This window comes from Simochromis diagramma, unplaced genomic scaffold (genome assembly GCF_900408965.1).
Source record: "Simochromis diagramma unplaced genomic scaffold, fSimDia1.1 OVJJ01000304.1, whole genome shotgun sequence".
Lineage (NCBI taxonomy): Eukaryota > Metazoa > Chordata > Actinopteri > Cichliformes > Cichlidae > Simochromis > Simochromis diagramma.
In genome coordinates this window covers 19,824,113-19,851,613 of record NW_024387030.1, presented here as the reverse complement: position 1 = coordinate 19,851,613, position 27,501 = coordinate 19,824,113, and the positions used below count along the sequence as shown (strand labels likewise).

Genomic DNA, 27,501 nt, shown 5'->3' with positions numbered 1-27,501 from the left:
TAGGCCCCCCTTTGTTGAGGTTGAGTCTGGTTTTGCTTCAGCTTGTTTGTCAGTTTGCCATTTTACCTTCATTTGTGTTTGTAACAAATGTTCTTGTTAGCTCTCTCTCAGGACTCTCATTGGACTTTTTAGTAATCATTTTTCATATTTTATGCAAAATCCACTTTCTATTTCTTGTGTCTTTCTTTCAACATTATTGAGGCTTAAGTTATAATTTTAATGATATTATGTGACAAATAATATACCTTTCTAATTATTATACCAATCCATACTGTGAATGCAATTCCAGTGTATTTATATATTTATATTAATTAGAATTTATGTGTGCCTGGTTGATTTGCCTGTATATTTTTAGAGCAAAAAAACAAGCCCCTAGCATTAGTCAGCTAATGCTAGGGGCTTGTTTTTTTGCAAAGGTAGCACTCCACTCTGTTGCTAAATATGATGAAATCCTTAAAAAAAAACCAAAGAATGACATCACTCTGGCAACTTTTATCTTTTATATATAGTGTATGGTTTCACCCAATCCAAAGCACATACACCTCTCTATGTAGCTGCTCATTTTAGCACATGACTATAGGTTCTACACTGGCACAAATGTTGTTTTGTGGGCGGACAGTCGACCAGAAAGAGTTAAAAGCACCTCTGGTTACAACACTGGAAGTCAGATTGTCTCCTACAGATGGAGGATCTTGCAGGATTTGTACATCGGTTAGTTTGGGTTCATTGTTCACCTGCCCAGAACAGACACACACTGAATAATTTAAAATATCACAGAAGTATGGGAAACCTGTGATGCTGACATGCCTTGTGTGTGTTTGTGCTCTGAAGCAGCGAACAGTAATAATTCAGTGGGTTCACACCTTAGTTTGTTGTTTGGGGGTTTTACGGATCAAAGCATTAAGTGCAGAGAGAGATTCACACAGATAATGAATGGACTGTTAATGTGCTGTGGCCAAGCAGCTAATGGACACACACACACATACACAGGAAAACACTGATACGCACACATACAAAATTACACTTTCACTATAAGATGTACACAAAACACGCACGCACACAGAGGTGGTAGCTGGCTAATGGCTGTCACTGTTGACTGATCACAGTGATCAGCCTGCTGCAGCTCTAATTGCAACTAAACAATCTGAAAACAACCAGAGTCAGGTTTGCAGGAGAAGAAGGAGGGGAGCAGGAGAAAGAGAAGGAGAGAGAAATACGGAAGAGAAATACAGAAAATAAAACAAGATGAAAGTGATTCAATGAGAATGAGGAAAGAATGAAAATGGATCAAAGGAAGGGAAATGAAAGCCCAACAGGTTGGAAAGAGGGAAGAAGGGAAGGACCTGTTTACAAAAGGATATATCCAGAGCAGAAATGAGTAATAAACTTAATCAAGGAAAAAAAAAATTATAAACACAGCAAGAAAATGGGATAAAACAGCTGAAGGTAGACGCGTACAGGAGGGAAGAAAAACAAGGAAAAAATGTGATAAAGGTAGAAGAAAGTTAAAGTCTGACCAGATGGACAAGAATGAAGGTACTAAAGGTCAGATAAAGAGTGTGAAGTGTAAAATATATATGAAAAGTTTTCAGTATTCTATTTTGACAAGACACTGATGTAGGCTTCAGGCAGCTTTTTTTGCACAGTTAAGATCCAAATTTTGGGACTGCCAGGAAATAAAAAGGAAATTTATACACTGAGCAACTGAGTCCAAGTGTGTGTGTCTGTGTGTGTGAGAGAGAGAGACAGTAAGACAGAGGGATAATAGGGATCAACCAGGGAGGAAATGGAGGGATATGAATCAAGGAATAAAAAACAAACAATAAGCAGATGAGCAGAATAACCGAAAGCTTCGAAGCTAAACAGAAAATAAAAACCACCGCTGCTATTTTTACCTTGAGGCCGTCTGCTGGGCAAGAAGGCAGCCAATTGGCTGACGGGTCCCCTGGGGCTGTGAAGGGCTCGTGTAACTGGTTGGTATAGAGGAGGCGGGCCTGGATGCAGCGGAGGGCGCGGAGCATCCAGCTATGCTGGCGCCGGGTCTGCCGCTGGAGCTGATCCCATTGGCTGGAAACCATATGGAGGATATCCTTCAGACCTGGAGGGTGACAGACATAGGGATAAAATTGAAAAAATGAGAGAGAGCCATGGATAACACAGAGAAAGACAAACAGAGAGAGGATAATAATGAAAGGGAGAAAGAGAGACGTGGGATAGTTACGGTGAGAAAAATGATACCCATAATTCCATTCCTCTATCTGACTAAAGACGAGCTTTTCTAAGACCACAATATATTTTAAAAAACTTTTAAATCCACATTATGTTAAGTGAATGTAACGTCATACTTTTATTTTCATCCTTAAAGGATAATTCCGGCTTATTTCGGCCTGGAGCGTTTTCCTTTTAATGTGGCTTTTGTGGCTCAGAAAATGACATTTTTTGAGTGCTGCAGGTATCTTGCAACAGCTGCTCTGATACGAATCTCTACAACAGAGTCGCAGAGTGCAAAGTGTGTACGATAATGGGAACTAAGCCAGGTTGAAATAAACGCTAATTATCCATTAAATCGATGGGTTACCTTTGAAACACCCCTACAAAACATAGGTCATTAGTGACTACATTCATTTACGCTTTTCAGAAAGTATAAGAACAAGGATAGTGGCAATGAAAGTGACGCAAAGGCAGGTTTTTATCGTTATTCAGACTTTACAAAGGTATACAAATTCTAATTCCTGGAAGTCATGAATATTTTCTGGTGTATATAGTGATAGATTTCACTTCCCTTGGGCTAAATCCCAGTTTCCACCCATAGGCCTGTTGGTATCCTTAATCTTTAAGCTTTTTTTCTGTGTTGTAGGCTGCAGATAGGCTGCATGCTAACGAGGTGACAAATGGCATTAAAATCATGGGTTTTATTGTCTTGGCTGAATGATGATTCAAAGTCTCTAATTTTGCTACAAACTAGAGGTCCCTCAGGAAAGTCTCCAGATATACGGTTGCATAATAACATCAAAAAGTGATGCGAATGACCAAACCATAATCAGTCAAATTTATCACTCATGTGCTCGTGGTGACTGTAGTCTGGTTATTCCACAGAGTGTACGCCACTCTGACACATTTCTGCTTCATGAAAAAGCTAAAAAGGTTTTGGAGCTTTTAGAAAGTGGAGCACCTTCCTCCATCTTCTCTGTCTTCCCTGGAAATCTGGCCCTGAATAACTGAGTTCTGCTGGGATGTTCATTAGAGATCAATTATCTCTGCACATTTTGATTTTCTAGAAATCTGATGCATGAGTGGCAGAACAATCCCCATCATCGGACCATTTTCATCAAAACCTCTTCAGAAATCCATAGTTCAAGTTGTTTAGTTTGTAATTATTCATCTTAGTGAGTCTGTTATGTTATCAAGTTGGTAAGCAACAAATATTCCCAAATCCCAACACACTATTACTGCTCAGATATTTGAAAACAACACAGCTTTCTCTCTTTCTCGGTTCTCTCTTTTCCATCTTTAGCTTCAGAAATTCTGAAAAAATACGCCGTTACTGTATACTCAATGTTTCTTTCCCCTGCCTGCTGTTCTTCTTTTCTTTTTCTCTTTCCTTCGTCTTTTCTCCCGACTCATCTCATTCTTTGTCTTTATCTCTCCCAGTCTCTCTTTCGGCTACATTCATATGAGGTCTCCTCTCTGAAGGTCGCTCTGTTAATCCAAATATTAATAATGAATGGAATAGGGTCGGGGCTCCATTATGGCCACCTGTGTGTGTGTGTGTTTCAATGTGTATCCTGTTATTGTGTGTGTGTGCATATTTGATATGTGAAAGAATATGAATACGTGCAAGAAAATACCAGAATGGTGGAAGGTGATGATGGTGAGCAGCGCTTTGCCTTCCTCCATTATGCTTTCCTTCAGAGCGGCGCGACTGTCCACGTTTAGCTTGAAACTCTAAAACACACATAGAGAAACAGATGCAGATCATCACCAGAATCCAGAGAGTTCATCAGACAAGATGAAAACAAACCTGCATTCTTTATAAAGTCCAGCAGGGCGGCGACTCCAGTGATTGTAAAAAGAAGTGCTTCATGTTTCTAATCTTCACTAGATATATCACCTCAGGTTTCTGCTGCGTTTGTAGTCTAAATTGCTAGCTTTAAGTATCACCTAATAGGGCATGATATTCATTTTACAATGTCTGATGCTATTTTGAGTAAAACAAACAACATAGGAGAGAATTTTGGGTGTGGCTACCTTGTGAGTGACGGTTACTACTGTGCAGTAAACTTCATTTTCTTATTAACATGGTTTAAAAACAACACTTGACTGTGAAAATCATTTTCTCTCTGTCCACTTACACGGGTCTATGTAAACAAGAGAAGGGTAGCAGATTAACAAAGACAAGAAAAAAAAGCATAATTGTGGTAATGTAAGCAGGAAACACACAAAGAGAAGGGAGGATAAAAGAGAAGCAAAAAATAAGCTATGATATGGGTGGACAGAAGGATGGATGGATAGATGGATGGATGGAGGCACAGAGCTGCCTGAGGCGGTGTTGGGAAACACTCCAGTCAGGTCTCTGAACACCATTATAGCCTTTTTTTGATCTGGTGCGTGTGTGTGGATATGTGCTGTTGTATTACTCATATTTTGTTACTCATAAATGTGTTTACACTGTTGCATTTTGGGAAGTTACAACGTTGACATGAGGTAAACCGTGAGATTTTTTGTATGAAATCTTGGTTTAATAATAGGACACCGTGAGGTACAGGCTAAGGTGATGGTTAGTTGTCCTTAGGAAGAGAATGCAAGTCAATGTCTTTTGAAGTGATAAAGACAAGCTTGTGTGTGTGTGTGTGTGTGTGTGTGTGTGTGTGTGTGTGTGTGTGTGTGTGTGTGTGTTTACATATGTTTGCGGGGACCAAAAATTGGAAGTTTACCATGTTTGTGGGGACCAACTGCCCTTATGGGGACAAAAACACGGTCCCCACGAGTTTGAAGGCATCTTTCAGAGTCAAAATGTGGTTTTAGTGTCAGGATTATTTCATTATGGTTATGGTAAGGTTAGGGTAAGGGTTAGGGTTAGGCATTCATTTTTGATGGTTAGGGTAAGTGGCTAGGGAAAGCATTATGTCAATTAGATGTCCCCACAAAGATATGAAAACACTGTGTGTGTGTGTGTGTGTGTGTGTGTGTGTGTGTGTGTGTGTGTGTGTGTGTGTGTGAGAGAGAGAGAGAGAGAGAGAGAGAGACAGCCTCAAGGTGCCGAGGCCTCACAATTTAACCACTCCTGACATCCTGCTGTGCTGCAGTGGGAAATGCTGCACGCACATACTCACACACACACACACACACACAGTGCTTTCGAGACACACACACCCGCGGTGTAAATGTTTGTATGTGTGTATTTGTGATGCAGTCCGATCAGCCTGATCTCAAGAGAAATTTGTACACTGCACATGCTGTGCAAAAATGAAAACACGATTTTCATGCAACATAAAAAATAACAGTAAGAAGTGTAGTGTGCATTAAATGGAAACAATACTCATCAATATATTGGGGAAAAAATCCTGAAAGATCAGTGCATTAAAGCTGCTTCTCCAGGTTGTGGTAAAGACACGTTGCTAAAATAGGATAAAACTGGGACAAAAGACACAAGATGGCAAAGGTCTTGCAAATCTATCTCAAAAGTTTTAAATCATAGCAAAAAAGAGAGACGGTGAGAGAAAGAGGACTGAGAGACTGTGTGGTGGGGTTTTTTCAGTCCAATGAAATTATAGTTAGAAACAGGATAAGAGTGTAAAACCCTTTAAAGAACAGTGATGGCAGTAATAATTGGTTGAGATACAATTAAGTGTCATGTTTAACTGGCAAAGTCCAAAAAGGCATTCAGTTAGTGGGGTTTGGTTAATAAGTGATTCTAAATTGCCCATAGAAGTGAATGTGAATGTTGTAAATCTGGCTCTAGGTTGTTACTTTGGTGGGACTTGAAATCCTTCATCCGTTTCTCCAGAAAGTCCTTGGTCTGCTCTAGAGCTCTGCTGCGAACTGGAAGGCTACTCATGTGCAGTGAGTTCATGTGCCACTCAGCAGGACTGCAGTCCAGAATCAGAGTTCACTCTGAGACTGGGAGACTTACTGAAGATACATCTGATCAGTTATTTATTATCACAAATAATAAGCTATAGTATTAGAGGTAACATTCAAGAAAATATGAGTGAACTCCCACTGTTGCCACAAATATTATCTAGTTCTGTGGGAAACACTGTATTGCAAACCCTGCTAAATAGCAGACAGTGCGAACTCAGCCTGTGACAGTCCTGCCATGAGGGATGGGCAGGTGACGGCATCAGTCAACACATGACAAGGTCAGACCGCCACACCACCAATATTTATGGAGTAGGATATACACAGTTGAGACAAATGGGATAAAGTGTTTTAACCCTCTCACAGGATTATAGCAATGTATGTGGAAAAGAGGATTAGCTTCATCATAAAATCATTCAGTGTCACCTCAATAACCAACTCCTTGATTGATACAGATGTTTCCCAAATATCTTGACGTGAATGTCGGATCATCACGTGCCAGAAACCGAATCCTCAACCCAGGATGTGTTAGTTCCGTGCTTTAGCCACAGGTTTACACTAGTGTAGTTCTTTCTGTTGTATAAAAACCACACATCTCCGGCTTTAAAAGGATGTGAGCAGATAGCGGTGAAGCTGTCCTGCACATATTACATTTCACAGATAAACAATAAAGTATCTCTTGGAAAACTCAAACCATCAACTATACTATCTCCTCACTGTGCTCCCAAAAACACATTCATATATCAGCATTATCCAAACAAAACATGACTGTCTGCTTTCTGCAATCATTACTGCCTTGCAAACGTTGTAAATTACTCCAAATCTCACGGCTGATTGAGTAATTTTACAGACTCAGCGGCCACTCTGCCCCACTTAATTTCCAGATAAGCTGGTGAAATACCTCACAGCTAATAAACATAAAATACATCTATCAGCGCTACAGAAAACACAGCGTGACTGTCTGCGTCTCTGGGATAGGGCTGGGCTGATGTTAGGAATGAATTAGGTTGTGCAGATTAGCCAGGCTATCAGAGCGCGATCGTATTTCAGCGCCTTATTCCACAAGCGATTCGGCTCAGTTTCCTCCGTTTAATATATGGAGAGCATAGAATCGATAAGAGTAGAACAGCCAACCATCAATCACACCATGATAAGGCATGCAGAGCAGCTCTGCTTTTATGCATGTCAGACAGCGGGCTTTAATAAGAGGCTGTGTGTATGTATTTATGTGTGTGTGTGTGTGTGTGTGTGTGTGTGTGTGTGTGTGTGTGAGAGAGAGACAGACAGAGAAAAGGAGGGAAGTAGTGTAAAGAAAATAAAGACTTACTTTTTTTGACAGAAAGAAGAGAGTGTGTAAAAGTTATGGATTACAAAATAAAAGACCCATTAGCTGTGACAAATTTCATGAGATAACTCTTTCAAAGGTTTTATTTTATTTATTTGTTTTCAGGAATGTGTATTGTCAGGAGGGATAAGAGTGTTGCGCCTCAAAGAAATCAAAGCTACCTCAATGTCTAGGATTTTCTACACAGAAAATCTCAACCTCGACTTTTATCAGCAGGAAGTAGCCATCAAAAAACGGTGATATTTTACTAAAAACCACTATAGATGGGGACTTTTGTAATTGCTACATACAGTATAAAACCAGATGTGGTGAATCTTGTATATAATATATTTGGTGGTTTTATTGCTTGTAATAGTTTTCTTTTGGGTTGATATTCCCGTAATAGTTTTGCTGTGTTTATATTCTCATATGTTATTTTTAGTTTTGTTCCTGTTTGTAGTATTATTTTGAGCTTTAGTTTAATCCTGCATCCCCCGTTAAGTTTCCATCTCTGCGTTAGGTGTTCTTTTGTTACTTACTTCCTGTTTTACCTAGGCAGTTTGTACTGAGTTTAGCTTCCCTTCTCTTGGTATCCCTGATTTGTTCCTACTAAGATTCCCACCATTTGCCACCTAGCGTTCACATCCTTTGTCACACCCTCTCTCTCAGCTGTGTGTCCTATGGAAGTCTGGGAAAACAACTTTCTGTCTTCACCTCTGTAAATATTTTACTGAAGAATTTAATGTCCGCAGTCTCTGACTCTGGGTCATACTGAATAAAAAATGGAATCTGTTTTGTAATTCTTGGTCATACTCTCAGAACAAATTATCCATAGGATGTTCTTTGGATAATGACTGGTGATTGACAAGTCAGTGACCAAGCAGTTTCACAGTTAGTCACAGTTTGTTTGAAACCAAGATGGTAGCAATGAAAATGTTGAGGTTTGGAAATGGGACTTAAGAAACCAATCAGTGATATTACGGTACTGTCTATGGTAAATTCCCATCTGTTGCTTCCCGCCTTTCTTTGTGTCTTTTTAGTAAATTAACAGGAATTAATAACTGCGCACCAGCAGCAATGAAGGTTGAGATAAAGCAGCGAAAGCTAACAAACAAGTTATCAAGCTGGTGCAGAAAGTGGACGCAGATGCTAATAAATACTTCAATTTAACTTGAATTTAGCTTTACTTGTCAAACCAATTATTTGATATTATGGCTTTAAAAATCTTTCTTCTTTGTTTAAGGATATTTAGACCACACAAACACATGTTCAGCATCTTTGGTTAATGACATCTGACAATCCATGTTGAGTGAGAAAAATAAGTAAGTAAAGTTTATTTATGAAGTGCGTGTCACAAACAACAAAACAGAGTAAAATAAATAAGAAAATGAATAACAGCAATACAAAATCAGCAGCATCGCAGTTTAAAAGTTAGAAGGTGAATCTGGAGACTTCTCAGCTGCTGTGGCTGTTGGCCTCATATGTTATGACTCCCCGCTCTGATTAACATACACATTGTGCAATTGAGAGGTGAGCTGCTTCAAAGCCTGGATGATCAGATTACCTGTTAGCATTAGCATATTAGCCTGAAGCACAGAGTAGGATGGCCTCAGAAGCCTACCTAATATCATTTAGCTTTTAGCACTGCCGTATTAGTGAGGCGCTAAGAGGTGTGCAGTGCTGATGCTGAGATGACATTGAGGTTTGACATTGAGACGGTGTATTGAGCTGCACTGATCAGACACACACACACACACATACAGCAGACAGGCTTGGGTTGATGAGACAAGATCTGATCAAAGAGTCTTTTTAATAATGATGATCAAATTGTCTCCATTCATACTGAGCTGACAGAAACTATAGCAGTATGACTGGATCCCCTGGGGGGGGGGGTGTTTATTCACCCAGGCCTACAATCTCCTTTGTTTTCTGTAGATATGAATTTTCTTGCACACTTCTTTCATGTTAAGCAATGAAATGCAATTCTGTGTTACATTTCTTTCTGTCTCTTTCATTTTTTTGCTACTTCCCTTTATTTTATTCTCCCTACCTCCCTCATACGGCTTGTTCCTCTTCCTGTCTTCATCTCAATCTCTATATTTCTTTTTCTCTTTTCTCTTCTTCTCACTCTCCTGTCCGCCTTCAGTCTCCCTCGATCGTTATCTCTTCTTGAGCTCACTCTATACCCTCCTCTTGCCCCTCACTGGTTTTCTTTACCAACTCTCTTTCTCCTCCTTCTACTCCCCTCTCTTCATACTCTCATACTACACCTACAAGATACTGGATACATATAGAAATACGCTGTGTCGAACTGAACTCCAAGTGAACCAAAATGCATCCCTACAAACCACCTGAGAATGTTCAGTCCAGTCAGCGATAAGATGTGTCTGCAGTGGGAGCAACAACAGTAAATACAGAAAGAGTGTATTCTGGACTATTGGAAAACACAGAATTTATGTTAATTACATGGCTAGTTGTCTAAAGAGCTTGGAAAGAAAAGCGTCTGGACTTCTTTAAGTTGCTTGAAGACGTTTCACCTCTCATCCGAGAAGCTTCTTCAGCTCTAGGGTCAAATGGTGGAGAGTCCCAGATTTCACTAGCTGGTCCCACGTTCTCATTTTAGGTTTGACAGCGTTTTAGTAGGTAAAAGTGAATGCTTTGACATGAATTGAGCTGCGGTTTGGGGAAGGCCTCGAAGGGGACTGGCAATGGCTCCCAGGCCTGGCAGATCCCCATGCACTAAATAGAAATGAATGAGTTAAAGAATTGAGAACAAGGAGGGAGGGAGGGGCACGTAAACGAGAATGAGCAGCTTGCAGAACTGGGGGAACCTATGTAGATGACAACCGGTGAGCGTGTTTGGAGGTGTGGTCCTGCTCCTGAAATTCCGATACATAATCTCCAATTAAGCCCTGTGGGAGTGTCCCCCCAAAAGGATGATGGACCCCCTGATGATCCTCTACCTAATCATACGAGCCAAGGTGTGAAAACGGGTGTAGGTCACAGTCAACCAAGATTTCAGGTGAGCTCATTGTGAAACCTAGCCCCACCCTATCATGTGATTTCCTGAGGTCAGATGGCCCAGGATGTGAGTGGGCGTTAAGGCGTCTGGGGAGGGAACTCAAAACTGGATTATAGATGGTAGACAGTTGGTGTCGTGAGCCACCGCCTCCGTTCAAAGATGGTCGCTCACAGTGGCCGTAGATGGCTTCTTTCACTCCTCATCTGTCTTCTCTGTCCAAAATGTGAACATTGGCATCCTCGAAAGAGTGACCTTTGTCCTTTAGATGCAGATGGACAGGCATCTAAAGGACGGCTGGCTCTTCTATGTTGTGCCATGTGTTCATGAAGTGGCAGTTTGGTTTCCCCAATGTAGAGGTCAAGAGCTTCTTAGACTACGATGACCTGGATGACTGAGAACCTTCACAGACATATTCATGGCTAGTTGCTTTACACATCTATAGTACCTTCCCGCACTGAGAATACAAAGCCTACATGGCTACAGTACGTTTTTCAGATCTGCCTTCAAAGTGTGTTTTTGTCCCATCTCCCTCCCCTCACCCCAGCTGGTCGCAGAAGATGGTTCAGACATTGTCAGAGCCATGTCCCCATATTTGCTGTGCAACTACTTCCAGGTTATTTTGTTTACCACCATGATTATGATTAGTAACACCCTACTGTCAGTCCAGCCAAGGACATCTGTGGTCTTAGATTTGTTTTTTCATTGGTGTTTGCTTCTTTTTTCATTTACTACAAGCAGCTAATCCTCGTCTTCCTGCTGAAGTGGATGAAGGCATAGGGGTAGCCTCAAAGTCAACTGTGGTTGATATTTTTGTTGTTTGTTATCTGAAAGATTTCAGATGTTTTGCTGTTATTTCAATGCTTCAGTGGTGATGGCGAGCTAAATGAATATGTTCTGAAGTGGTGGTCTGTTAATTTTGCACATTATACTTGAACACAATCTCAGACATTTCTCACTCTCCTCTCTCTCTCTCTCTCTCCCTCTCTCGATATATATATATATATATATATATATCTCCTCCCCTTATGTTGCCACCAGTAGTGTGTTACTTCTGGTAATGGGATTCAAAGGCCTGGATCGCCCATCAGACCCAATCAATAGGCCTTTCATTGGCCGCCATCTCTTAGCGCCTTACAAAGAGCAGCCTGTGTGTGCGTATGTGTGTTTGTGTGTGTGTGTCTGTGTGTGTGCATGTGCATGAGTGTGCATTAGTGTCCTCTTGCCTCACTGATCTCCCCGGGGTTCCGGAAAGACCTGTGCTTATTCGCTCCACGCGCCCTAAAACACACATATAGTCACACACACACACAAACACACACACACAGACACGCCAGCTGGACCAAATATTCAATTGGGAAAGCAACTCCACTCCACCCACTGCTGCCCTGGAGCTGTGTGTGTTTGTGTGTGTGTTTATGTGTGGCACAGAAAGCAATATAGAGAAAGAGAGAGAGTGTGTGTGAGTATGTGTGTGAGACAGAGAAATGGAAAAACAGAAAGAGAAAAAAGACCAATCCTGTCGCCTGAAAGCTATATTCACATGACTTACTTTGGTCAAGTAAAGCATAATGAAAGTAGATATTCGATGTTGTTGATTGTCATAAAATAGCATGAAAAAGAAAATCAAGCAATGTGTTAGTCCTGCAAATAGATACTGCATACAAAGCCTGATATGTCTTATTATTCATCTTTGCAATTGAACTGTTTTGTGCAAAAATGATTTTTTAAAAACACCAATGAAGTGAGCTCCACTGTTGGACTGGGTGAGCAGTTCCTTTATTGCCACAGATACACAGACTGCAGTTTATTTAGTACCACCATGCTGCCCCAGGGCCAGATATTCGCTAGAACGTCAAACGTGAAATAATCTGCCACTGAAAGTAGTCCCCAGCAGTCAGCTGGCTGATTTGAGAAATTACTGAGCCTTTAGAAAAAGACAAAAAACATGAACTGCTCATCAAATTATCCATGTTTTAAATTTGTTTTAAAAGACAACTAATCCTAGTTTCAGCTTTCCAAGCTACTGATTAAAACACACTCACCAAAATATTATTTTATAGTTATATTGTAAAGGTCATTATAGCTCTCTTGAGTTTGCATTTGAATTTCAAATGTTCTTGGGACTATGTTAAGTAGCTAGGCAGGTCGCACATTATGTCATAGGAATCTAAGTAGGATGCACCTGAAGGATGTTTAAGACATTCCAGGATATTCATGGAATATCTGTAAGTAGCCCTGTTGACGTTACATTTTAAGGGTAATTAGATGTAAAGATGCCACCTCTGCTGCTAGTTCACACACTTTGCCGTGGTCCTTCTAGAGCACGGGTGTTAAACATAAGGCCCAGGAGCCAGAATGAGCTGAGGAAGACTTCGATCTGGTCCACTGAACAGCTTTGGAAAAAGAGGGCATCGATTTTGGACTTTTAACTGTCGTATCACTGAAATAACACTTCTTTTCTTACATCAAACAGGGTTAAATGTGTAGTTATACATTTTTAGACTGAGTAAAAGGGCAGTTTTACTGGTTTGGCCCACTTGAGATTAAAGTGGGGAGTACGTAGCCCACGATGTAAAATGAGTTTGACATCTCTGTTGTTTGAATGGGCCTTCCTTATTGCTCCTTTGGAATTTTAATTCAGACTTCATTGAGTTTTTAGATATTTTAAAACACAAAAAAAAACCTATGGCCAAGGGATTCAAGCACCTAAGTCTTCTTACAGACTCTCTGCCTGTGACTTTAAAGGCGTGTAGAACGCCGCCATCAATCCTAATCTACTCAGCAGCTCCATTTCCTCTAAAATGTCTTAAAGGTCTTGTAAATGTAAACACATTTTGTCAGAGAAAGACTGGAGAGATATAAAGACAAAGGGAAGCGAGACAGAACCTGGCTCTACTCGGCAGTAATCAACGAAAGACACAAACACACACAATTATACACCCAAACACACACGAATAACTACAAAGTGCAAGTGTGACTATCAACCCCAGCACGCACACACAAACACAGAGTCAGTTAGCTAACATGCTATCAACAGTGTAGCATTTCAAAGTCCTATTAGCGATGCCTTTTCATCCTCTTTTGCTTTATTTAACAAGACGCGCCAATTAAGAGCCGGGAATTCTAATTGAAGCTAACCGCCACTAACGTTAGCGCTGCTGGCAACCACAACAAAGTCGACACGTGTAAACAAACCAACAAATAAGCATGCGCACACACCCACAGATACAGCACAAATAAGTGCATCTAGATAAGAAAATACTGTGTGTGTTTATGTGTGTGTGTGTGTTGATCTGCGTGCAGGATGCTGTTCTGCAGGGACGGATATGGAGATGCTGATTTGGAAATCTGTCTAGGAACATGCAAATTTATGCAAATAGCACCTCTACGTGTGTGCGTGTGCTAAAACACATGCCTGTCTTTGTGTATATGTATCTGCGTTTATATACTTTAATGCAAACACAATCTGCCGGTGAAGGTGGTGCGTGCATGTGTGTGTGTGCGCGCGCACATGTTCAGCACTGGGCAACACCGGGATTTTTACATTGATGTGATATGCATGTTCATGTCTTGTAGTCTTGAACGAGTGCTCCTCTGTGTTTGTGTGTGTGCGTGCAGCCCATATGTTTGCCATAAAGACCGTGAGTAATTGCCAAAGTGCTCCTCATCTGTGTGTGTCTGTGTATGTGCGAGTGTGCTCATATACACGTTGCAGCACTTACTGATCTATCTCAGAGCATGTGTGAGAGTAAATTACCAAAACACAGGCAGAGTTATTTGAGCCTTTTTGTTTCCTATTTGTTAGAGTAAACAAAAGAAGACAAGCGATAAAGAGAGAGTTTTTTTAAAAGAAAGAAGAGAGACAAAGGACAAAAAAGACAAAATAGGAGAGAAAAAGGAGGGGCAGATGATCAGAAAATATAACAATAAAGTGGGAAGAGGAATAAAGGAAAGGTTTTGCCAGAAGGAGGAAGAAAAAAGAGATGTAGATGAAAACAAACTGGAACACAAAAAAAGAAGCCAGAATAAAAGCTGTGACAGTGAAATGAGAGCTTGCATTCATTCCAGGGTTTGTTATTTTCCAATTATCCCTTTCTAAAACCATTTGTGTGTGTTTACAGGTGGCAGAAAATCCTAAGCTTTGACCTCTACCCCCTTAGCCAGTAAGTATATCTGTTGAACTGAGCACTGGTCAACATCGGCTCAAGAATAGTTGTTTTGAAGGAAATAAATCAGCCTTTCTTAGAGGTCTCACTGCCTTAGTTGTAACAAGTTTAATTCTCTACCTATGCTTTTCCTATAACGATGAATGAGCGGATGGATTTTAATTTGTCTGTTTATCCCGTATCTCCCATCTGTTATTCATTTTTCCATTTTTTTCTCTTAGCATGACATAATAAAAAAAAAATCATATTTTTCTGCAGAAGCCCCGCCCACCTGCGGTATTTTTTGGATTCTACTAGAGCAGCTTTGTGTGGGGGTTCAATATTTTACAATAAACTTTATTTATGATCTACTGGGCATTGGTGCAGCACTTTAATTCATCCAGTATCCAAAAACAAGTTTAAGGAAGAGGCGTTTAAAGTTAGCTTTCTTCTCCCTCACAAACAAAAGGTCTGAACAGAAACTTGGGAAGGTTTATATATACTGACCTCATCACTTTAATGTTTACCATGTTTTATGAGAATCCACTATTGTAACAGTTCATAAATGACACAAATAAGAAACACTAAAGTTTTTAATGCACTATTTTTTTTAGAAACTTTCCATTTAAGACAAGTTGTTGTTTTTTTAAAGGGTGATGGTTGAGTGTTGATGACACAGCTTGGACAGTGCTCATTGTCTTGTCTTTTCTTTTCTCAGCAGCATTTGTTTGCTCTGTTTGCTGTACTGACTCCCATCTCTGTCACTGATGTCACTGATATGTTTTGACAGCATAAGTAGGGCTACTGAAATAACACATGACAAAGTAGAGAACAGTCCTATCATCGCTTTACCAGCTTTGGTTGCTTGATTGTGAAGAAGCGGGTTCCAATAGCTGCAGCTAGAAGTAACCGATTCTGAAAATAAGACAGGTGTGTGTGTCTGTGTGCGTGCGTGTCATGTGGGCACATCCATATGCATGTATGCAAATATGTGTTTATGCAACCGCGTGTGTGGAATGTGTGCACAGATGTGCTTGCACGTAGCAGTCGTGTACATTTATTCTTCAAATGTGTGCGAGCCTTGACGGCGGGTTCGTGCGCTTGAATTTTTGCGAGGAACACAATGACGCAACGCCGATGAAGACCCTTTGGTGTTATCACTTCTATTTGAGGGCTTAGACTCATTTTAAGGGATGAGACTGAGGTTGCTTTGTATTAATGAGGGTTCACATACGTTTAAAAAAAGAAAGAAACAAAGGCAAGTGTGTGAGTGTTGGTGCTCTCACCAGGTGTGTGTCGAGGTATACCCTCAGGCTATCCAGGTCCTGTCTGGGCTGAATCCAGTTCTCTGTGCTGTCCAGCGCCTCCTGAAGCCACGAGATGAACCCGTCCAACTGCTGCACGAAATACTGGGGACAAGGGAGGAGAGAGAGAATTCAGTTTATGATTTAAAAAAACAAAAACAACAACAACAAAAACTAATAATATGTATAAATGCTGATGTCCAGGGCTTGCTGGAAAGGCATCAGAACAACACAACACACACTAAACACTTCAGAGGATTGGGAGATGACAGAACGATAATGTGTAAAAAGAGGAAGGAAGAGAGGAGCAAAACAAAGCAGCAAACAGTTTGAACAGAAAATGGCAGAGAAGCACATCAAAACACACCAAGAAAGGGAGAAGTCCAACAGGTAATGGCATGCAACAGGGAGAGGAAAGGCAGAAAAGGGGAAAAAAAGCAACAGATTGGAAGAGAACAGGATTAGAGTACAAGAGAAGGATAAAAAAAACAAAAGGGGGGGAGCGAGGGAGCGCCCGGCTGGTGTTTAAGAACTGATTCCAGATGAATTAATTCAAGGACAGAGAGAGAACAAAAACGAGACCCACAGGATGAAACAAGTAAACACACGTTTGGACAAATACAGAGGAAAGGAGAATGGAAAGAGAGAGGAAGATATATGGAGGAAAATACAAACAAAGGACTTAAAGATGTGCAAAAATGCACCGAGGAGAGTGAAGGCATGGAAAGAGAAGACAGACGAAACAGGAAGACCGAAAAAAAGCAGGTGAGGAAGACAAGAAAAGATTTTAAAAATACACATATAAAGGCAGAAAAGAAATCAAAACACAGATGGAAAAGAGGAAGAAGTGAGAGGAAAGAAAATTTAAAAGAGAGAGGAGAAGAAAAATGACACTAGTGCATGGCAGACAGGTGAAAAGTAAGAAGTGACGAAGAGACTGATGAAGAGACAAGGAGAAACAAGACTGCAAAAGCAAAAACCTGAGAGTTGGGGAAAGAAAAGGGGAACAGAGCCAGAACGAGCAGAAGGAAAAGAGATCAAAAGAGATGAAGTGGTATGAATGACTCTAGTGAGCTGAACACGTATGTCTCCATCACTGGCACGTTGCCCTTCATGGGAGTACACAGATAGATGTACACACTGACAGAAGATAGGGGGTAAAAAGGAGGCAGCAGCTTGTTAGTCAGTGGAGAGCTACTGCCATCTACTGGCCAACAGTGAGATTTATGATGCGCGGAAGCCTTGATGATCCACAACAAGATTGTACTAATCTAACTAAAAATGAAACACACAAAAATTCTGTTGTTTTTTTTAAATTGCATAAACATCCTCTTTTTCTTCCATATGATGTGAAATGTATCAGCAGGAAAATCCACAGAATCCATGTGAAATAGCACCTGATCCAGTATTGATTTCTGTCTTTAAATCCACTTCACTCCTGAAGAGGAACAGAAGAGACTGCTTAAAAGAAGAACAAAGAGTCTTCAAAGGGAGGTGAAAGGGGGAGTAAACACTTTGGATTGCAAAGCAAGGATCAGACAGAAGAAAGGAAAGTGTTTAAACCTATTTTAGAGACAAAAACAAAAGGGAAGCATTAAGGGTGTTTGATACAAATTTTGCATCCGCACAGTTCTGCCCAGCTAAAACTCACACTCGCTGTCCAGGACTTGCGACGCTTGGAAGGGAGACCGACAAAAAGAATGGGAAAATACTCCAAGAGTAACCGAGAAAGAGCAGGCTGCACATTCACCTCGACGATTTTAAAGAATCAAGCCAGCATGTTATGCATGTGGTTTAAATAAGCATGGACATGTATGGTTTACTTCTCCAATAACAGCTCCAGGTGTGTAGTTTTAGCATAGCCGGTCCCACTGGAGGAATCAGTGTTGCACTTAGCCATGGGGCTACGCTAGGTTTTCTTTTTGATTGATCGCTAAGTTTTCTTCTACTCTTTGGATCAAGTTTATTTCACATGAAGGACCACCCTTAACTGCCTTATTTCATCTCGTGAGCTCGTGGGGGGGAGAAGGCTGCACCTGCCTGTAACTCCACCACTCGGCCAGCTCTTATAACCTCATGTAGCGGGTGAACGCATTTGTAATTAACTGATTTGACATTCATGTCTGATGTATCTATATTTCAGCAGTCTGTAGCTTTAGCCCGTCCACCACAGGCATAGTTGCTTCCACAGAGAAATCCACTACGAACACAACCCCGCACAGGTCAAACTGGAGCTGCGACCTGAATTTTATGTAGCCTGGATCCAATCGAACTACACAGAGCGTGCGAGCTACATCAAGCAAAGAGAGAGCGAGCTGAAAGTGATTTACATAAAACCGAAGACATACAGCAACTCCATAAAATTCATTCTTTCCACTCAGACCTTAAACATTACATCTGGAAAAACAGGTTTAACTGTGACTGCGGATCATCAAGAAGACAATTCTAATATTTTATACATTGAGCGCTGTTTTCATATCTTTCACTGAGAGCTATCTGGAAAACTAATGGCAGAGTGAAGGAGGCTGTGGGGAGAAGGTAAATCTGATGGAAATTACTTGAGCTGCCACATCTGTGCACCCACGCTTTCACCTCGCCTACAAATCGCTGTAGCAAATCTATACATGTGTGTCCTCATATGGAGATAGGTGTGTCTGCTTACTGTGATGATAAAATGTGCGTTTGCGAACACGTTCTATTGCACAGTGTTGTCTGTGTGTTGGTTTACTGTTATAGATATGTATAGTGTGTTTGTTAGTGAGAGAGCGTGTGTCTGCATGTGAGTCTGTATGAGATGCAAACCTTGACCAAACGAGCAGCAGTATGTTAATTACAACCGTGACCCTTTATAAAAGCACACACACACATCAATATGATTCTGTCCATCTCTCCACCGCTCGTTATTGAGGAGATATGGAAATCAAAAGTATTGATGAGAGGAGAGGAGGAGAGGAAGAATGGAAGAAGTAGGAAGAAGCAGATAGTATAAGGAAAGGAAAGGGGTTGCATGGAGTGCAAAGCAAGATTCAAGAGTATTAAAAGAAGAGAACAAAGCAAAGGTTAGAGGAAAGGGATTGAAAGGTAAATGAGAAAAAGGAAAAGGGCAACAAAGAAGGAGGGCATCAGAGGATAAAACGAACAGAGGTAAAGATCAATGAGAGAAGTGCGAAAAGGAAAAGATGAGAAGAAAAGAAGCATGAGAACATGAGATGCGAAGAGAAGTAAACCATGAGAAGAAATGAGGTGAACTGAAGAGAAGAAGAGTGAGAAGGACAGAGGAGGAAGGCGCGAACAGCGGCAGAGCGAGTATTGCTGGTTTGGATATCGACCAGCATGCACTGGGCTGCTTACAGCTTCTTTGATGTCTCTAAACCAGTGAGGCTCCTGAGGGGCAGAAAGGCCTGCTGGGAGCTGAAACGCCTGATCTGATCCTCTGCCGCCTGGATAACTGCTCTGATATCATGCTTCATCTCTTCCTCCTGTGGTTCAGCTCTTCACCGCTGGATAATTACCGCTCAGCTGACGAGGCTTTCTGAAGGACGACGCTGATAGATTTGGACTCAAACTCCCGACAGATGATATTTGGCTTCGCTGATTAATATGTTAGAAGCAATAGCTCTGATTTTCCACCAGGAGAACAAAGCAAACAAAAATCAAGATACAACTGATGCTAGTCCACAGAAATTAAGATTCGATACCAGTGTTCACATTTTTATGATCTTTCAAGTAGCAAGGAGAAATAAAAAACAGAAACAAAATGTTAGAGCAGCAGAGAAACACAATTTAGTTGTTGTGTTAAAGGATTTACTGCTGTGGAAATATTAAACAACTTCTAGCAGTCGTGTAAAACAGCAACAGTAACTTCAGCCAGTGCTTCATAACAACAATGACTGCTTAAGGCGGAGGTTGGGGTGGATGGATGGGTCAACAAAACCACCTTCTATGCCAATCACATTTTATAAATGTTATCACTTTTCTATAATGGAATTGTACTTATAGAAACAGATGACCTACTGTATACTGTCTGGTCATTAGGCTTAGAAGACTACAGACTAAGCTCAAATGAATTAACTGTATAATTGACGTTTTAACAACCCAAACATTGCTTGTATTCGTCTTGAAGGCCAGGTGAAACTTGAACACATATTCAACTTCTCTTCTCTATATGCCACTGTTCATGGCCCTGGGCTGCACGGTTTGCAAGTGCATCCACGTACCTGGTTAAAATCCACACGAATGCTGGGACTCAAGGCTCTCTGGGTCGTGCACCACATACTTGAAGAAAACAGACATGCTAACCTTCATGGTAGCTCTTAGCTATAAGCTAATGAATTTGGATGACTGGCATCCTAGCTTAACAAAATTTCAGCACCTGGTGAAGGTAAAAACCAGAACAAAATACGAAATGATGACTTTTCTGAGCGGGGTTCCAAAAACATTTTGGGGGATTGAGGTGAGATGGATAATTTCCACAGCAGGCTACGTTATTAGATTGACTAACTCGAACACCAAACACTTTTCCACCGCTGCGCCGAAATTAAAGAACTCGAGGGGAGGAAATTTTGATTAGAGTTTCATTAAAATTATTTGTCATATAAAACATGGAACCTGCGCAGCTGATTTCTGAGGAATATTTGGATAGGACAGGACTGCAGCTGTCTCCACGGTACATTAGGGTGGAATTTCATTTTGCCTTTTTAATTATTAGAAATTTGTCTATCTGTAGTGCGCCTGGAAGGAAGGAAGGAAGGAAGGAAGAAGGAAAGGAAAGAAAGAAAGAAAGATGTCCAAATTAACAGAGAGTAAAAAGACAACTCTCACACCCGACTGCATCTCTAATATCGTCCCGGTAAAGCCCCGCCCACCACTGCCAGTTATCCAGCTCTCTGCTGCTGTGGAAATGGTTATCTAGTCAACAGTGGCGTTATAACCAGTCAAACATTCCTTTAGAGCAGAGGCATTACAGGACCAAACTGGCCCACTAAAGTGTCCAATCTGCTCCACAGGATGAATGTTTAAGTATGAAAATTGCATCAGAGGGAGTATTTTCAGTACCATGCTGTTGGTTGCATTACAAAGCATTGTTATAAGTCATAAGGAACAATCATGGGAGTAGTTGTCCAATGTGTGAATTGAATCTCTAAAATATTTGTTGGCTCTTATTTATGTTTAATATTTATCTTCCACTCTGTCGCTGCAGACTTAAAGCTAAACATCTGCCATATCAGCTTCATAGAGTAATTACTTTTAACTCTCAGAACAAAAACTTTTATTATATGTGGGATAACTTAATTTTCATTCAAGAAAAAAACACTCAAGACCAACAACGACGGCCCTGCTGCTCATATTAATGACAATGTGCACATTTCATGGGTTTAAATCGAACAAAAGCGAGAGCTCGTGGGATACTCTGTCAGCCTGTAATATACTGCATTGTCTCCAATAATGAAAATGAGAACATGGCTTTCTAGCAATAAGCTGGCTTCTGTGGCAAATTTTACTACCTTGTGTCATAAACTCTTTAACGGAGGAATCTGCACTGATTGCTTTTACACGAGAAAAGGTCACAGTACAGATCAGCTACACACAAAATTATCTTTATGTTCCTCCTACAACCCTAATTAGTATGTGCCGAATGTGTATTTTCTATCAGCTTTTAATCAGTGGCCGTTTGATAAAGTGTTCAGAATCAACATTACCAGGCTGCAAACAAATTTACTTCTGTCACTTTTTCCTTTACCTCCTCCTTACCCTGTTTATCTAAAGAAGCACAAAAGAAGAGAATAACACCCCTCCGCCTCATCATCCTCCACCTCTCTCTTATTTTCCTATCCTCTCTGCTGTCGGTGGGCGTCCCTGACCCCCCTGCTGGGCCAATCAGACGATTCTTGATGTGAGTCTGTTGTCTGTCTGTCTCCCACTGCTCGCAGATAGGCTGGCGTGCCGCAGAGCCTCCAAACACACAGACACCTCACACTGAGGACGCTGACGCTGGCCCAGGCGGTGCACACGATGTGATCACATGATGTATAGGACACTTATCTAACCAATGGGCTGTTTCTCCATAGTTTTTAGTTTTTCTAAAGAATTTAAATCCACTTCACGTGTCATGTCCCACACAGCGCAATTAGGAACTTTGGATTTCTGTGTATGTATCTCTCCTGCGTTGGTCTCATAAACTTTCAGGAAACAAGCCGCAGATTTACGTGATGCGGACACAAATTATGAGAGGATCGGTTCCGACATTACAAATGTTGAGGAGGTCAAGGTTGAGACAACAATGTCTAGACGGTCAAAGGCGGGAGGATAAAATATTCATGTCCAACAGTACGGAGAGAACAGAAACAAGGAGTGAAGCTCTGACTTGGGGAGGAGAAAGGAAAAATTGTGATTCAATGGAGTTACAGTCTAGTCAAAACAAATAATTTACTTTACAAAGTACAATTTTTTATGTTACTTCACTGGTACAAACCCATTGTGTGCAGAGGCATAACATGGGCTTCTATAATAAATACAGCCTGGTCATACACACTTCAACAGCTTAGCTTTCAAAAACAGGTTAATTAATGATCACTGTTTTGTTACACCTTTAAATTACTCGTAATTTGAATCTAGCTGTGTCTCCATGAGTTGCTCAGGTGTAATGCTTCTGGTGGAGCACCCTTCTTGTAACAAATTTCACCTAGCGACAGTCACCAACCTCCAGCAACAACTTGCCAAAAGATCTGGCAATACACGTTTTCCTCTAATAACTGGAGGTGGTGGAAAGGTCAGTAGTCAGAAATCTTTACACCTTGTTTCTGTTGCTGCCGCCTTCTAGACCAGTGTTAGCAGAATTACAACAAGTAATATGGCCCGCTGTGAAGTTTAAAGAAGTTTATGCTTCACATTTGTGTGAGTGAAATTACAACATTTTATTATACTGAGTCAGTAGCAGTAGCAGATCAGATGGGGATCTGTTGCAACCACACAGTTAATCAATCATGCTAACCTTAGCTCATCACTTAATGCTCCATTAGGACAATGTGTTGGGTCATTGTGTTGGGTTTTTGGATGATCAGGACGATCATCCAAAAACCCAACACAATGACGTCCAAACCTCTGAGGCTGAAGCTTCAAAATGAATATACAGTGGAACCCCGACTTACGAAAGGAATTCGTTCCAGAGGGTCTTTCATAAGTCAAAATTTTTGTATGTCAAAGCACCTTTTTCCATCGCCTTTGGAGTGAGGCGATGCTGGCTGAAGACGAAGTTCTTGGTGGAGGAGGAGGTGGCAGAGGTTGAAGAAAGCATACGTATGCATGCATACATACGTATGTGTACATGTACATAACATTATGGAATTGAATTGAATTTTTTTGTAATTTTCCATTCTATCTATTTCGTTACGCGGGCATTTTGCCGTACCACGGGCAGAAATATTGCCGTTAAGTGCCTTCGTAACTTGAATTTTTCATTAAATGAGGTCTTCGTAAGCCGGGGTTCCACTGTACTCACTTAAACTGATCTGATCTACTAGTATTCAGATCATACTCAATAATCAGAACAATCAACTAAGCAACAAAGTGTTGCTTAGGTAAGCTTTTTTATGGTTCCTCTATGATTAAAAGAACTAAATCCATGAGGATAAAGGTAAATATCTGCCCCCTTCCTGTTATATTTTACTGACATTTCAGAGTTTCTACTCAGTTTGTCTCTGCTCTAATCAAATTTCCTCAACTCCACCTGCAAACACAACCATGAGCTTCTCCCCCGAGAAGACGAGAGGTGCCGGACGTATTATATTCGTGTTCTGCTCCTGGATTTGACTCATTTCTGCTCCAACAGTGATCTTTCCACAGTTTCTCTTCCCTGGACGGATGATTTTTCATTCTATGTTAATCTGCTCGGTTGTATTCAGTAGAGACTCTTTGCAGAGAGACAGAATGTCACCCTCCACACTGAGACGCTCCTTCTCCTCTCTTCACTTCCTCAATTAGGCAGCTCATCCATCGCCATGATTACATGCTGCTAATTAAGCAGCTAATCAGCTAATTACCCAGGAGCAGAGAGGAATGAGGAGTGTGTGTGTGTGTGCTTATGTGTGTGTGGTTAACACAAGGTGTTCTGCAAGACAGCAGGGTATAATTCCTGATTCTGGGAGGATTTTTTTGTGTTTGTTTATTATGTTTTAATCCAAAATTATGAATCTTTGTTTATTTTTGTAACTCTCTGGAGTTACATGTTTTTTACTCAATGCTCTGCGCCGGGTGTTGTCTGAATGTGATTTTTTTTAATTATTCCTTCCTGTTAGTAACATTCAGGGAAAGCCTGAATGCACCATGAGCTAAAACAGTGTTTTCTAATGTCAAGGCATCGAACACAATTCACCCTCTGACCTTGAAATTTACATTCCTCATACCCAAGCAGATCCTCACATACTCAGGGATGTGAGAAACATTACACCAATGTGGGACACTTTGAAATTACTAGTACACTGTGATTTGATTCCCATTTGTCTTCCTTTAAGTTAACACATGAGATTGAGCTTGATATTGATCATCCATTCATTCATTTTCTTGATCGCTTGACCAGCTTAGGGCCATTAAAAGGATGGAGCATCTCCCAGCTGTCATAAGTTGAGACACAGACTCACCAGTCTATTATTGGGGCAAAAAAAACCCTATTTTGAATCACCAATTAATGTAGCAGGCATGTAAACCCAGAGGAAACCAACAGTGGCAGATGCAAAGACCATGCATAGTGGATCCAGAAAGGCTGCTGCAGACCAGGAGGTTCACTACAGCACCAGCGTTCTACCAAAGACTGACATCAAAAAAGGAAAAGCAAAAAAAGAGGGCAACTTTGACATTTCAACAGTCAAATCATCATTAATAGTCACTATTATGGCCAATCTGGCCAATTTGGTAACATGGAGGACAGAATTTAATGTGGGGAATGAATTTATAACCCTCCGGGTCACTGATCCCCATTTCCAAGGACATCCCCTCACACAACTAACCAAGGGGACACTTTAATTCTCAGACTGATTCAAAAGGACCCTGACCATTCTCACTGTTAATCTTATTACAGCTGTCCAATTCTGTAGGTGGGCTCCTGACCCGGCTAGCACCAGATAAGATGGGCACGCTGAACTTCATTGATCCCTGAGGGGAAACTGAGATGTTACAGCAGCAAAGTAAAATGTTGCCTGGGGAGTCGAGGGTATTAAGAATTGTAATATTAAGGCAATAAAGGTGAGAGAGTGAAATAAACCTGAGTAAAATAAAACAATAAAGAAATATTAAAGGCGACAGAGCCACTTTATAGCACTAATTAAACAAGCAGCCATGATAGGAACTTATCCCCAGAGCTATTGGCATTTCACGATATTCAATATGACAGATATGACTGATTAGTTCACCAGGCAAACCTCATCAATAATCTGCCTGCCAATCAAACGTGACCTTTTGAAGTGAGGTGATGAATTAGCAGGGCCAGTGGACAATCCGATACTAGCCTTCCAATCCATCAAGGTAGCTTCATTGAAGGGGCAAAAGTGGATGTTGGACTGATTTTGTTTCAACTTGTCATCTTTTGTCTAAATGAAAGTGCAGAGATCTATCTCACAGACTGGCAGTAAAAACCAGCTACAGCAGTGAAACACAAACATTCCAAGTTTTACTTTTGGCAGGTTAGTTTAGCACCCTTGAGCCATTCTATTGAGGTACAGGCAAAATCTACTTTGGAGTTGTTGTGTTATGCCCCGCCCACATCACAAGGAAGTCCTGGCCTATTCTTACTGATAACTGGCCGACGTTGTAGGTTCACTGAGCTCACTGTGGCCTCCAGATTGTAAGAGCTCGCCCAGATGACCTGTTCACTCTCTTGAACTTTATTTATTTTAGTTGTTTTTTTAAAATTATACTTTATTTAAGTGAACATCTTATGCAGGCTGCCTCCCTGTCAGACACCTTGAGCCTGTTTATGGCATTGCTGAAAAAAGCAAGACCCTAAAAAAACATGTCAACTGGATGTTGGCATATGTTATGCACAAATCTGTAAATATCGTTTAGCATTAAAGGCGGCCTCAAAAATGTGCAAGTAACATATGCCTTATGCTCAAATACCCTTCCTACTATCGCAGGTGCTTTTACACAGATTTTAAACTGAGTGCAGAAATGTTGATGCTTGTGATAAGATCAATAGTTAATTTTGTCATCTGCACAGTTTGCTGTGGATGACTTGTGTAAAATATGACTTACCATAATTTCCACATTAGGCGCACTTAAAATCCTTTAATTTTTTTTATTATTTTTTGATCGACAGTGCACCTTATAATCCGGTGCGCCTTACGTATGAATTTTGCTGGGCTTACTGACCTCGAACCGATTTTATGTGGTACACGGCGCTCAAAAGTCTGTCAAAAAATGTTTTAGTACAACTTTGATATGCTGCGAAGCCACAATGGTTGATGGATTGTTGAAGCATTACAGCTACTGTAGTCTCCTTCAGGTCCCAAAGTCAAACGAACACTGCGGCATCACTGAGAGTTAAAAACTGTCTAAATTCTTTCACCTTTAATAAAATGATCAGCGTTGGTGCTTTACCAGGTGTATCAATTAAGTTTAACATCCAAGCATCCATGAAAACAGAATTTATTCAATTTAACGGAGTTAGAAGTTAGCAGGAAGTTAGCTCGCTAGTTTCCACCTAAACATGATATAGCATGTTCTGACTGAGAGATTTTTGAAAAAACTAAAACGTACAGCTCTGCTGTCACTTCCAACATAAAGAAGACTGAAAACTAAACAGCAGTGACGTTTGTAGGGTTACTGAAGTTGGGCTAGCTGGTATATAATGATGTGCTACATGATCGCTAGAGACACAGCTATGTTAGCATAACATAAACAGTGAAGCTGCAGGATGAACACTAACTTTTTTCCACTCAATAAAAGTTGGGTTCCCGATGGTCAGGGACAAATGCAATCGCATGGCAGGATGCTGTAAACGGACCAAACTTCAATCAGGAGAACAACTGAGATAATCCATCCACAATACAAGGTTAGTCATTAATATACTGCAACAACACAGGAACAGAGCAGCTGCAAGAGGATTCAACATTAATGAATCAATGGTACGGAAGTGGAGGAAGCAAGAAGAATGAGTTGAGTAAAGTTTGACTTATCTGACTGCTTTGTTTCACTTAATGCGCCTTATGGTCCAAAGAATACGGTTGTAAAAGTATTACTGGAAGAAAATAGACTACACTTAAAGTCATGTGTGGGCGAGTCTCTGTACGTTCAGTGATGGAGGTGAAAAACATTGTCTGTGTGGACTGGTTAATAAGTCAGAATATTTTGCTCCAATAATCGCGATGATGACGAAATGTTAAAGAGTAAACCGCCCACACAATCATAGAGCAAAATATCTCAAACAGAAATCAGTCAACATTCCTAAGAGTTGTTGTTTTACTTACAGTATATTCGGAAAAATAGAAAACTGCATGGCGTCATCATCAAAAATGAAGACAAAGAAGGATTTCTCCTTAAGTAGCAGGAGAAATTCCACTGCAATGTAACTGTGCTGGCATAAATTACCACCCCAGACTTAAAAGTAATTACAGGTAGTAATTTTTAATAAGG

General features: G+C 40.7%; 1 protein-coding gene across 2 annotated transcripts in view; it reads right to left on the bottom strand.

The window, feature by feature from the left end:
• The window catches only part of akap6 (A kinase (PRKA) anchor protein 6), a 213,107-nt gene that overhangs the window by 136,938 nt on the left and 48,668 nt on the right, over window positions 1–27,501 (bottom strand). For both annotated transcript variants that reach the window (XM_040042907.1, XM_040042909.1), the window contains 3 exons: window positions 15,859–15,981; window positions 3,849–3,945; window positions 1,896–2,098 (listed from right to left, as the gene is read on the bottom strand). In XM_040042907.1, coding sequence (XP_039898841.1) covers window positions 1,896–2,098; window positions 3,849–3,945; window positions 15,859–15,981 — 423 coding nt within the window. The remainder of the gene's footprint in view (window positions 1–1,895; window positions 2,099–3,848; window positions 3,946–15,858; window positions 15,982–27,501) is intronic.